At 34.6% G+C, this 13369-nt stretch overlaps 1 protein-coding gene across 1 annotated transcript in view; it reads right to left on the bottom strand.

Moving 5' to 3' along the window:
• LOC148941992 (somatostatin receptor type 2-like) overlaps positions 1 to 13071 on the bottom strand; it is a 272171-nt gene extending 259100 nt beyond the window's left edge. The window contains exons 1-2 of the mRNA XM_089103544.1: positions 13061 to 13071; positions 85 to 282 (exon numbers count right to left, since the gene is read on the bottom strand). Coding sequence (XP_088959670.1) covers positions 85 to 264 — 180 coding nt within the window. The 5' untranslated portion in view covers positions 265 to 282; positions 13061 to 13071. The remainder of the gene's footprint in view (positions 1 to 84; positions 283 to 13060) is intronic.
• Between the last annotated feature and the right edge of the window lie 298 nt (positions 13072 to 13369).

Raw genomic sequence — 13369 nt, 5'->3', positions numbered from 1 at the left:
ACCCCTTGGACAAGGAATTCTCAAACCAGAGCGTCAACCGCTTAGCCATGACGATTTACAATGAAAATTAAGTAAAGAACTTACCAGCGATACCCACAAAATTATTGGGTTGGACATTGGGTGTGAAAATGTAAAATCCTTACAATCTTCACTTTCACCTCCTTCAGTGTCATTAGTAATTAAATCATAGGAGGTGTTATCGAGTAATCTGAGAACTGAAGTATTCACTGAGGAAATTATATATGAAGCATTCAAGCACTCCATAGTGTCTAATTCAGCCACCTGAAATGGACAAGAACGTATTGATTTATTTTTAACGGACAAGTTTCAGACTACCAAATTTGGAGAGAGACTAATCTGTAAGTCACAGAGTCTTTAATGGGAGTCATAAACTAGCGGCGCTATCTGAAAAATAACTAATTATCATAGATACCCCACTGCATGTTTCGACTCTCATTCTCTCTTCCTCTCTGTCACTTTATAGTTCTCGATTTTTCTTTCTCCTTCCATCCTATCTCTATCTTTTGCTCTCCTTTTTCTGTTGGTCATGCCATTCCTCTTTCTTAGGTGACCTAGTACATTTATATTATGCTATTAAATTAAAAAAAACAAGTTTTTTAAACTGAAAGTAAGGAGCGACATTAAAACTTAAAACGAACAGAAATTATTCCGTATATGAAAGGGCCTGTCCCCTTCTCAACGCCTCGCTCTTTACGCTAAAGTTTTTTATTGTTTTAAAAAATAAAGTTGTGAGACAGAGTCAAACTTTAGCTTAAAGAGTGAGGCGTTGAGGAGGGGACATCCCCTTTCACATACGGAATAATTTCTGTTCATTTTAAGTTAGAATGTCGCTCCTTACTTTCAGTTTAAAAAACTTGTTTTTTTTATTTAATTTCTGATCGTTTTTCAGTTAATGCAGCTTTTATTTTGGCTCACCGTCATTGAATAAGTAAACAAAATTTGCATAAAAATTATACTTTTCTTTTTCTTAATGGCTGTCTCTAAATTTGGTTCTGACGTAATTTTTAAATTAACTTACGTAACGAACTTCTATATTCGTATATTTTTCTTCTGGCAAAAAATACAAAGTTGCAGATTTTTGCAGATATGAGCTTGAAACCTATGTAATAGGGTTTTCTGATACGCTGAATCTGACGGTGTGATTTTCATTGAAATTCTTTCACTTGTAGGGGATGTTACCCCCTCTTTTAAAAATCAGGTAACGTTTCTCAGGCTCATAGCCATTGATGAGTAATATTAAACTTAATAATTTATATATTTAGAATCAGTATTATAAGGCCATTCTTTTGATACATTTATTGAAATCAAAACTCAGATTTTAAAAGTTTCAATTACTATTTAGCCGTATCGCTTGATTTTTTTATTGTTTTATTTATTACGTATATGTTATTACATATATAAGGGGGTTCTCCCCTTGGTCAATACTACGCTCTTTACGTTAAAAGTAAAAAAAAAATTAATTCACAAACCCTTGAATCACAAAGGCCGTTTAAATAGAATAGATAGCTCTTTTGAAAGCACTAAAAAAAAAAACTAGCGTAAGGAGCGAGGTATTGACTTGGGGGAGAACGCCCTCATATACGTAATAATTTCTGTTCGTTTTAAGTTCTAACGTTGCTTCTTACTTTCAGTTGAAAAGACTGTTTTTTTTTTATTTAATTTCTGATCGTTTTTTAAATAATGATTGGAAATCCGGCGCCCCCTTCATAGAAATGTCCCTTACCCCAAAGAAACATCCACCACGGAAAGATTCTCCCGAGTAGCCCGCTCCTCCCGCCCCCCCCCCCCCACCAGAAAAAAATCCTTCCTGAAAATTTCTTTATACATCCCAATAACCAATACAATATGTGAATGGGCAAAGTTCATAACTTGTAGCCCTTCCCCTGGGAACTATGGGGGATTAATTCATCCTAAATGACATATTTATTAGATTTTCGACTATGCTGAACAAAATGCCTATCTCAAAATTTTAATTGGGTGACTTTTAGAAAGAAATTAGCGTGGGAGGTGGCCTAGTTGCCCTCTATTATTTTTTATCACCTAAAAAGGGCACTAGAACTTTTAATTTCCGTTCCAATGAGCCCTCCTACGATATTCTAGGACCACTGGGTCAATATGATTACCCCTGGAAAAAAAAAAATAATAATAAAAAAAAAAAATAAATAAACACGCATCCGTGATCTTTCTTCTGGCAAAAAATGGAAAATTCCACATTTTTGTAGATAGGGGCTTGAAACCTCTACAGTAGGGTTCTCTGATACGCTGAATATGATGGTGTAATTTCTATGGGTATAATTAAACTTGATAAAACTTATATATTTGAACTCAGAATTAAAATCTGATTCTTTTGATGTATCTATTGGTATCAAAATTCTGTTTTTTAGAGTTTCGGTTACCATTGAGCCGGGTCACTCCTTACTTACAGTTCGTTACCACGAACTGTTTGATTCGAAATTTTACAAGGAAAACATGTGTAAAAAAACAGTGTGAGCAAAATCAAATTCAAGTTACATGGTTAGATGGGAAATAATGCGGGTTTTAACCAGCAGTTAAAGTTGAGAAGAAGGTATTTAATGAGTTCTCGGTATGTACAGGACCGCCAAAATATGAGGAAAAGGAGAGGCATGGAACCCGGCTTACAGAGGGCCTGGGCTGAGACCTGATAGGAGTTTTTGTTATTTTAGCTGGATATGGGGCTTTTTGTTTCAATATATATTAGTAAACATGTCAGTGAAGGCTGCACTCAATTCAAAATTGCCTCCCTGAGCTAAAATATATATATATATATATATATATATATATATATATATATATATATATATATATATATATATATATATATATATATATATATATATATATATATATATATATAATATATATATATATATATATATATATATATATATATATATATATATATATATATATATATATATATATATATATTAAATTCCCCACTAAAATTTTTGCTCTAAAAAAGTTCTAGTATGTTTTCTTCAAATAAAAAATATACACAAAGATTGAAAGAATAAGTCTGAACAAGTGACGCAGAAAGGGTTTAGGCTTAGTATACAAGCTAGGGGAGGCCACTTAATCTATGTCTCCACCCTAACCTGAAATATCTTGATCTTTAGGGTTTTTCATCTCACATCTTCTATTTTTCATATAATTTGCTTATAGTTTTCTTTCAATAAACATTCTGTCCCTTGGTGTCCCCCTGAAACTTCATCTGCCACCTTAAATACTTCCTGTACTTATATCTGACAAAGAATATTCGGAAGAAAGAAACGAATCTAAATAAAAAACGATATTCCTTGGTTAATTTTAATTTTCTTTTAAATGGATTGTTTCCGTTTTCCATCCCTTTCCAAACGTAACCCCTCTACAATAAATCCATGCGTACGCACCGGAGACATTTTTATGCCACATACATGATCTAAGAAACATTAAAAGACTGAAGAGTCTCGTTTCTTTTTTTTTTTTTTTTATTGCATAATAGAAATTATGTATAATGAAGTATTATAAAACCATTTTGAATTAGCTATGACTTATTTTTTGTGCGAACAGGTCGGTCCGCATCCAGGGGCTCAATGCCTCCTTCCAAAATCCCTAGTATAAAATTTGTCACATTTTCACCCCCATTCACAAATTTATTCTCACGTCTTTCAATCCCCTAAAATACATACCTAGAATAGCAATAAATGACACTCCATGTTGTTCATTGAGGTTTTTTTTTTACATAATCCAGAGATTTCAAATTTGGCCCTCACTGGGAGAAGGGGCTAAATTGACGTCGAATGATGTTAGGTCACATTTAATCTAACGCTATGTTTCTTCGCATTTCCTGCAAATATTATCCACTCAAAATCTCGTGGTTTCTCAGCTTTTTCATATTTACTTTTCAAAATAACTGGCTTATTGTTTGTTTCTGATCGAATTTGTTGCTTCATAAAATGCCCTGCTCCCATCGAAACCTCCGCAGACTTATAAATGATCAAGAATGCGTACAGAGGGCTCTGAGCCCCCCTACATCTTAAAAATAATAAAGTTTCCTTCATTTTTTAAGTGATTACCCATTAATTTTTCATTTGAAGCGTGAATTAAGTAATAATTGAGTTACTTAAGCGCTTAGTTGAAAAAAGGGGAAAACCTGATTTGTTTTCGTAGCTATTTTAGAAGGGGAATTTTACACCAAGATTAGCAGTTTTTATATTTACCTTCAATTGAAATCCCTCCCCCTTTCCTAGTTCTGGATATAGTCACATATTAGTTTTCGTAGCTATTTTAGAAGGGGAATTTTACACCAAGATTAGTAGTTTTTATATTTACCTTCAATTGAAATCCCTCCCCCTTTCCTAGTTCTGGATATAGTCAAATATAAACATTGAACTTGTTTATTTTATAGTTTTTTTTCTTTTTCTTCATTGTTTTTGGGCTTATTCTTTCATTTAATTCTTTTTTCGTTCTTCATGATAATCTTGCATTGGTTCTTAACTTATTTCAGTAACAGCATTGTTTATTCCCTCTTCTGATGGAAAAACTGTAATAAAAAAAAAATAATGTCACGTTACATTTATATAATTCTATTTATTCAATTTTAAGAGTTATCCCCCCCTAATGCCAAGATATGTTACTACCCTATATGCCATGTTTGCTGATTTTGTTGTTATGTATCATTCATTGGACTCGTTTTTCACCAAGTTCTTTCCCAGTGCCAAATAATGCAGATAATTACAAAATAAGTTTTGTTATCAACATGCATATGTATATAGCCAAGGACTATATTCAGGCAAGAAAAAGAGGGGCTAGGATGTCCTTAAGTTGGAATTGACACTAGAAATCCAACCTAAATAATTTCCTCTGACGTAATGAGGCAAGAATTTGTTGTTGTGGTTTTTAGTTAAGAAGAAAGAATGGATTGAACGAATGGATTGAACGAATGGATTGAAAGAATGGTAAAATTCTACTACTATAGCTACTTTTGGCCATCTTGGAAAGGAGTTTGGTTAGGAAAATGAAACTTTCTGGGATGGGTCTACAGGCTAAAGTATATCCAGGGAAGGAATTTTAAAATAGCAACCTCCACTGCTTCTCCCCTAAGAGGTTATTAAACTTTGATTACCTCTAAAAATATCTGTTATACAAAAATGAAACCTTGCAATAGAGATCTGCTGCTTAAAGTGAAGTCCAACAAAATTGTTTTCAGCTTCACAACTTTGCTCAATCCTGATTTATAGAGTTTTAAAGATATGCAAATACATTTCCTAAATTTTGAAAATTAACATTGATGTGGCTTAAAATACTACTCAAATAACAGGATATATATATATATATGTATATATATATATATATATATATATATATATATATATATATATATATATATATATATATATATATATATATATATATATATATATATATATATATATATATATGTATATATGTATATAATGCTTTTGACCTTGAGGACAGGGGTTCGAGTCCTGGTGTTACTGGTTATTTGATTTAGAACAGGTGGTTAGTGGTGTGACTCAGTAAGCTAAGCCAGAATCGACCCAGCTGAAAATGGGTACCTGGAGGAGTCTAGGGATGGTAAACAGGAAGGGTACACGAAAGCACAGGAAGGCTGGCTGACACTTCCCCCCCCCCCTTGGACTTCCTGGTTAAAGGGCTATGAAACAGAGATAGCACCGCCGGTAGGGACTGTAAATTCCAATTCCGTATTATTTACCTCATACCTTTTCTACGTAAGCGTACGGATTAGGCCACTACAAAGAGGAGATCTATTGCTACCTTTGCTTTCCTATTTTCTAAGTTTTTTTTCTTTAATGTTAGATTGGTGAGCTATACCTTATTTCACCAGCTTCCCTAACAATTTATTGAATAAACTTTACCTTCTTTTTGTTTTACTTCTATCCCGTTTTAAAATTTGTACGATGCTTCAAGGTTTATGGTATTGCTTCATGTTTTATCATATCGTATATACGACATGTTCAATAGATATTATGCAATCTAATCGGTTCCGCACTAGATATCAGTCAGGAAGTAATATTTGCTAGGTTGTGTCAACTATTGTACAATTCCAGACAGGTGATTTGCCTCTGACCAGAAGTAATGAAATAAATTTGAGAAAATGACTGTCTCTTCAACAAATTATCGACCCTAAAAAATGATCACTGGTGTTTTTTATGAAGTTAAAACAGCTAGAATGAAATTGATCAAAAATTTGGAAGAAATAGTTTAAAAAAAATGCAACTAAAATGAGTTTAAAACAATGTAGTGCACCTTTTATTATTTTTGTTTTTTTTTGTATTCTTTCTCCTAAGTTTCTTATCAGTCTTATCCCAGTTCAATTTGGCAATGCATCGTCGCTAAGAAAATGACCAATGGTTTTTCGTTTAAGGTGCTGAAATGAATCAAAAGATGTATAATAAAATTGATCAGATATTTAACAGAAAAAATTGAAAAAATGCAGGTAAAAAATCAGGTTAAAACAATCCTGTGCAGAATTCAATATTGTATTTTTTTCTTAAATTTTGTTCTCTTAGTCTTTCGATCAATGTTATTTCATCTTTTTTCATCAAAATGTTCACCGGAGCTTTTGCTTGGGGGGGGGGGGCTGGGATACAAATAAAAGAGTGGAAACAAAATTGATCAGAACATTAGGGCAAGGAACTGGAAAAAGTTGTAGGTACAAAATTTCTGGTTAATACAATTTTGTGTAGAAATTAATGTTGCATTTTCTCTCCTAATTTTCTAATAATTTTTTCCCAGTCTTTTCAGCAATCACCACTAAGAAATGATCGCTGGTGATTTTGCTTCGATTTCTGGGATAAAATTAAAAGAGGTAAAATAAAACTGATCAGAAATTAAGGAAAAAAAAAATTGCGGGTACAGACAAAGTTATTTAATAGAATCTTGCGTAGATATTATTACTGCATTTTATTTTTTATTTTCTTTTAGTTTTATGATTAATTTTATAACAGGTTCAATAGCTTCATATTATGAATCTTTATTCTCTTACTCGAAACCACAGTTTATATAATTATTCAGTATGATCATTCCCTATCTCAGCCATTATAAAAACCCGGACCGGGGTGCGAGTGCTCCAGAGAACGTAGAAACATAAGCGGCATCAGATTTTTTCACGGGTAGACAAGTCAGACGCGAAACAATCGGAAAAACAAGTGGAAACCCGCTATTACGAATAATGCACTTTGTAACCATTTCTCATTGATACACGCAAACACACTGATCCATAACTGCACGAAGAAGTGGGAGGAGCTTTTTGTTCGCACCGAGAATGAAGACCAGACATGATCTACGATAAGCTTACTGGATAATTGTATAAACTGTGCTCGAAACTAACATATATTATCCAATAAACGAGGAGAACTTTCTTCCCTTGCATCACCCGTTCTTAGCGAGCAAGTTTGACAAGTAGTTTTCCGAAAGCATTTTAGTATGCAAGAGCTGCTGCCAGTTTGTAACCACAAGTATTCTATCTACCTATTTAGCAATTTACAATCAGTATAGCAATTTGTTTGAGGTTGACCCTTTTTTTCACAATTTTCCTAGACTAATTACCGTTTTTAACAGTTGAACAATTTATTGAAGTGAATATAATTACACAAGTTGTCTTATTCTCTAAGCTCTGTGACACGAAATAGAAGCTTTCCTTGACACGTGTGCAAGACCCTTTCATCTTGATGGAACTTGATAAAAAGTCAAAACTTAGTGAAAAAAAGGGGAATTGAGCTGATCCCAAGCCCCATCTTTCGTTTTGCATTCTAAGGTTACGTACGAGACTTGTATTTGCTTCGTAACATGGAAACTCGTATTTTCATTTGCTAACCATATTTTTTTTAGCTATCGTTTGCTTCTATAACAATATCCAAGGTTTTTTAGATATGAGGAAAACTAGCGAGGAGGCAGAGGATTAATCCTCCTCATCTCTCCATATTGATCTGAAGGACCTCTCTTGATAAAAATGAAAATTTTGACTTAAAATTTTAGGGAATTTAGACATTTTAGAGCTTCTGTACAGTTAATTCTTTATTGACTGCATAGATGTTTAGGCTTTAATATGCTACCGCAAGATAGTGGGGCCTCTGGGACATATAAATTACATTAATAAATTTTAGATCATTTTAAGCCTTGTGAGTCATTACTTTGCCCCTATTTGGCCCGAAATTATGGTTCTAATACAAAAAATACCAGAATTCGGCACTTTGCTGTTACGTAATATTGCTGTTAATAAAGACACTCTACGCAAACTGGTTTAATATACACATAGCTCTTGTTTCTAGCCGAGTGGATTGGCAAGCTGGATATAGGATTCTTTGTCCGAGAGGACAAGGGTTCGAATCCTAGTATTTCCAGTTATTTGGTTTGGGACGGGGGTCAGGGGCATGACTTTGTAAACTCAGCCAGAGTCCACCCAGCTTTAAATGAGTACCTGGAGAAATCTGGGGGAGGTAAACAGGAAGGGTGTGCGAAAGCACAGGATGGTTGGCTCCCAACCCCCCCTTGCACTTTCTGGCTGAAGGGCCGAGAAACGAAGATCAGCACCGCCGGTAAGGACTGTAAAGTCCAATGCCGTATTCTTTATGTTTACCTTGTTTCTATCAATAAATTTACTAATAATTTATCTCTTTTTTGTGAACGAACATAGTTCGACCGAATACAACTGACTGGTTCTTGACTAGCACTTGTCATGACACTAAAAAGGCTGATAAACGCTGTCCTTAGGTTTGAATTATAGGCAGCGCGGATGCGCGCTGCCTATAGAGTGATGTGGCTCTATTGCATTGTTGTTTTTTCCACCGACTACTTCGTATGAAAGGGGTGTTCGCAAAAACTTTGGAGTGGGTGTATTTGATTGGAAATTTAAAGCTCTAGTGCCTCTTTTTAGGCAAAAAAGTAATCAGAGGGTAGCCGTGCCCTCTCTCGTGTCTTTTTTCGGTATGATAAGCCCTCTAAGTCTAAGTCTCTATAATCACCTAAAAGATTAAAATTTCAGTTTTGCTTTAATATAAAGTAAATATATTAAGAGCATTGGAAGTTTTGTCGGTGCAATAAATTGTTGTATACTCATTTAAAAGGAATCATAGGCAGCGCAATAGCGCTGCCTAAATAAAGAACTACGTTGGCACAATTTATTTATTTATTTTTTTTTTTTTGGTTGGTCTTAGACCTGGGCACTTCGTATCGAAGGAGTTGTCGTAGAAACTTCGAAAAGGACTCATTCGATTAGAAATTGGAAAGGCTTATGCCATTTTTAATAGCCGAAAGTGATTGGATGGCAACTAATTAACACCCCTTCCACACCCACCGTTTCCCCAAACATATTCAATCGAAACTTGGAGATTGCCGTTCTGTTCAGCGTAGTTGATTTCCAAATAGAAATTATGTTTTTAAGGAGGACACCCCCCCACAGGCCTCAGGGCAAGGGTTGTAAGCTATGCACTGGGGGCATGTAAGGTTTTTATAAACACTGTTGTGGTAGAAACTTCAAAAAAGGCTCGTTCGATTTGAAATTCAAAGGGTAAGTGCCCTTTCTAATAGTCAAAAGTGATTGGAGGGCAACTAACCCCCTCTCACGCCCACCTTTTCCCCAAACACATCCAATCTAAAATTTTTTATAGCCATTTTGTTCAACGTAGTTGAAAGTTCTGGAAATTGGCTCTTTTTGGATGACAACCCCCCCAACAACCCTCAGGGCAAGGGTTATGCCCTGGGGGTATGTAAGCTTTTATGTAGAAAGCGTTGTCATAGAATCATTAAAAACGGCTCATCCGGTTAAAAACTGAAACGGCCAGTATCTTTTTTAACAGTCGAAAGTGATCAGAAGACAAATACCACCCCGACCATACTTACCGTATGTCCAAACATATCAAGATTCTGGGACCACCATTTTATTCAAAGTAGTTGAAACGTTCGGAAATTATATCTTTGAGGATGACACTCCCCCCACAGCTCTCAAGGTAAGGGTTGTAATTTATGCCCAAGGGGCTTATAAGGTTTTTATTGAAAGCTAAGCCGCGGAAACTTCAAAAAGGATTCATTCGATTGGAAATTCAAAGGGCAATGTCCTTATTAATAGTCGAAAGTGATTTAAGGGTAACTAACCCCCCTCTCACGCCCACCTTTTCCCCAAACACATCCCAAAAACATTTTTAGATAGCTCTTTTGTTCAACATATTTAAAAATTTTAGAAGTTAGGTCTTTGAGGATGATAGCCCCCCTCAGAGCCCTTGGGGCAAGGGTTGTAAGCTATGTCCTGGGGGCATATAAGGTTTTTATAGATAGTGATGTTGTAGTAACTTATAAAGGGGCTCATTCGATTGCAAATTAGAAGGGCTTGTGCCCTTTTTAATAGTCGAAAGTGATTGGAGGATAATTAACAACCCTCTCGCACCCACCATTTCTCTAAACACATCCAATCAAAGTTTTGAAATAGCCATTTTGTTTGACGTAGTTAAAAAGTCTGGAAATTATGTTTTTGAGGATGACACTCCCCCCACAGCCACCAGGGCAAGGGTTGTAATATATAGCCTTGGGGCATATAAGGTGGTTATAGAAAGGGTTGTCGTAGAGGCTCATTCGATTGGAAATTAAAAGGCCTAGTGCCCTTTTTAATAGTCGAAAGTGATTGGATGGCAAGTAACCCCACTCTTAATCCCACCATTTCCCCAAACACATCCAATCAAAATTTTGAGATAGCCATTTTCTTCAACGTAGTTTAAAGTTCTGGAAATTAGGTCTTTAAGGATGACATACTCCCTCCCCCCAGCCCTCAGGGCAAGGGTTGTAAGTTATGTCCTGGGCATATAAGGTTATATTTGAAAGCGTTGTCGTAGAAACTTCAAAAGGGCTCATTCGATTGGAAATTGAAAGGGCTAGTGCCTTTTTTAATTGTTGAAAGTGATTGGAAAGCAACTAACGCCCCTCTCACGCCCACGATTTCCCCAAACACATCCAATCAAAATTTTGAGACATCCATTTTGTTTAACGTAGTTGAAAGTTCTGGATATTAGGTCTTTGAGGAAGACAACCCCCTCACAGCCCTCAGGGCAGGGTTGTAATTTATGCCCTTGGGGCATATAAGGTGTTTATAGGAAGGGTTGTCGTAGAAACTCAAAAAGGGCTCATTCGATTGGAAATTGAAAGGCCTAGTGCCCTTTTTAATAATCGAAAGTTATTGGAAGGCTTGACATTTTTATAGTAAACATTGATGTGGGTACAATGTATTATTATTTTTTGTTTAGAACAGGGCACTTCATATATAAGGAGTTGTCTTAGGAACTTCAAAAAGCATTCATTCGATTGAAAATAGAAAGGGCTAAAAAAGGGCCAATAGTTGAAATTGATTGGAGGGCAACTAGTCCCCCTCCCACGCCCGCCCTACCATTTTCCTATTATGTTTAAAAACTAAATGCTGCCTCAAGATTAAATCAAAATGCATTGTGTTAATACTAAGTCACAATAAGGCATCTCAGCAGTATCCCAAGAACGACTGAGGGTATTATGTTCAAACTTTGGGGGCTACTTCTGCTCTTAAAATTTAACCAAATCCAAATAGCGTAAGTGTATCCAAGCTATCAAAGAAAGTAAAAAGATTTTTTTGCGAATGGTATCAAGTTTTCTATTTCAGGTCAACTAGAGGAGGTTTGAAACTAAATTAAACACTACTATTTGTTTCCAAATTTTTAAAAGGGTGTATTTTGTTAAAAATTGCTGAAAATTTTTCTCCTGCATACAAATAGCAGTCCAAACTATAAAGTCTAAAAAAAATTTAAAGATTTAAAGAATTATTTTCTTTTTTCCTTAAAGGACTGTGTCAATATGAAACGAACAGAAATTAATCAAAAAAGCTTTTTCCAAAAAATAAATTTTTCAAAGAAAAGTAAAGAACCCCATTAAACCAAAAATGAGCAAAAATTAAATAAAAAAACTTACCAAGCTATGAAACTACCGCAAATCAGCATCGATAAATAAATGAAACCCAAACGAACAGAAATTACAATAAATAACCGAGTCAAACTTAAAAAGAGCAGAAATTAACATGAGTAGGACTCAAAACCCCTATGCCATCCCAAGGCCAAAACATAATTTGCACTCTACTGAAAAAAATACAAATGAATGTGTATTGTCAGTTTAATATACATATCCTGATATTTAGTAATTAAAATGTTAATATTATTTGATTTATTAAAGTTATAAAAGTAAAAACATCTATATTTTTTAAGTGGGTACCCCCTCTCCAATATCTTCTGCTTTATTTCTTCTGATGACGGTCACTGCATCTGTTACCGAAATATCCAGTAATTTTTGTGAATTATCACTGCCTCTTAAAAGGATTTATCCGTATCTAAACTTTTATTTATCGTATTGGAAACGTATATGTGCTTTGTCATACAAGTGAGATATTAAAATTCTTTGGAGTCCCAAAAGAATTTAAAAGTATCAAATTCTAAGTTGAAGTGGACAATTTTTAGTACAATTCAAATTAATGAACTCTAATCAGATTAAAAAAAAACTAGTGCTATATCTTAAGGGTTAAACACTTATTTTTCTAATAAATTTGCGGGGAATTACTTCCTCTCTCCCCCTTTACAGAGTCAACAATGAGTTTAATTACTCCATTTCTTAAGTTGTCCTTCAATTTTATTCAAGCTTAGTCTTAGTTCTGCCGTTTTGTTTCAATAATTACAGTAAAATTGACGAAGGTATATTAACAATATTTGATAAATATCATGAACCTAACGCACTATTAAAACTTAAAAAACTTAAGCGGAACTTGATATGTCCACTTTATCCAAAAATAAATAGAAATCAGTCTCCAGTAAAACTAAGAATATGAGGTAAAAAATAAGCTCAAACGAGAAAACAAAAAACCAAAGCGAAGACTATGGGATTCATTCACAAATCCCAGCATCATGACAACACAAGATGCATATTTTGATTGAAGAAGGTTTATACTAAATCAGGTATTTAATGTAAACCTATTTGTAGTTCTAGTTCTGCCTACCTTATGCCTTGTCTTTTCCTACACTATTCCGTTCAAATCTTTCTCAAAAACTAAGAATGTAAAAAGATCTTACTAAGGAAGTTTTCTATTGCGCATTCATTGTTTAACATGTTCCTAGTCCCTGGGAACTAGTCTCTGGGAATCTGTTTAATTCTGCTGAATCCTAGCTATAAGCAACGAAGTACGGTGGGCTAAGCGTACCCGCACGATGAAACTCATTTTCAATGATTTTAGTTATTAGGATGTTTACCTCACATAGCTCCCATCTAGGAGACAATTATTACACTGTATTGAATCGTAATAGCTAAT

This window comes from Artemia sp. Qi Xiang Cuo, chromosome 17, assembly GCF_049724085.1.
Source record: "Artemia sp. Qi Xiang Cuo chromosome 17, ASM4972408v1, whole genome shotgun sequence".
Classification (NCBI taxonomy): Eukaryota; Metazoa; Arthropoda; class Branchiopoda; order Anostraca; family Artemiidae; genus Artemia; species Artemia sp. Qi Xiang Cuo.
This window is presented reverse-complemented; position numbering and strand designations above follow the sequence as displayed.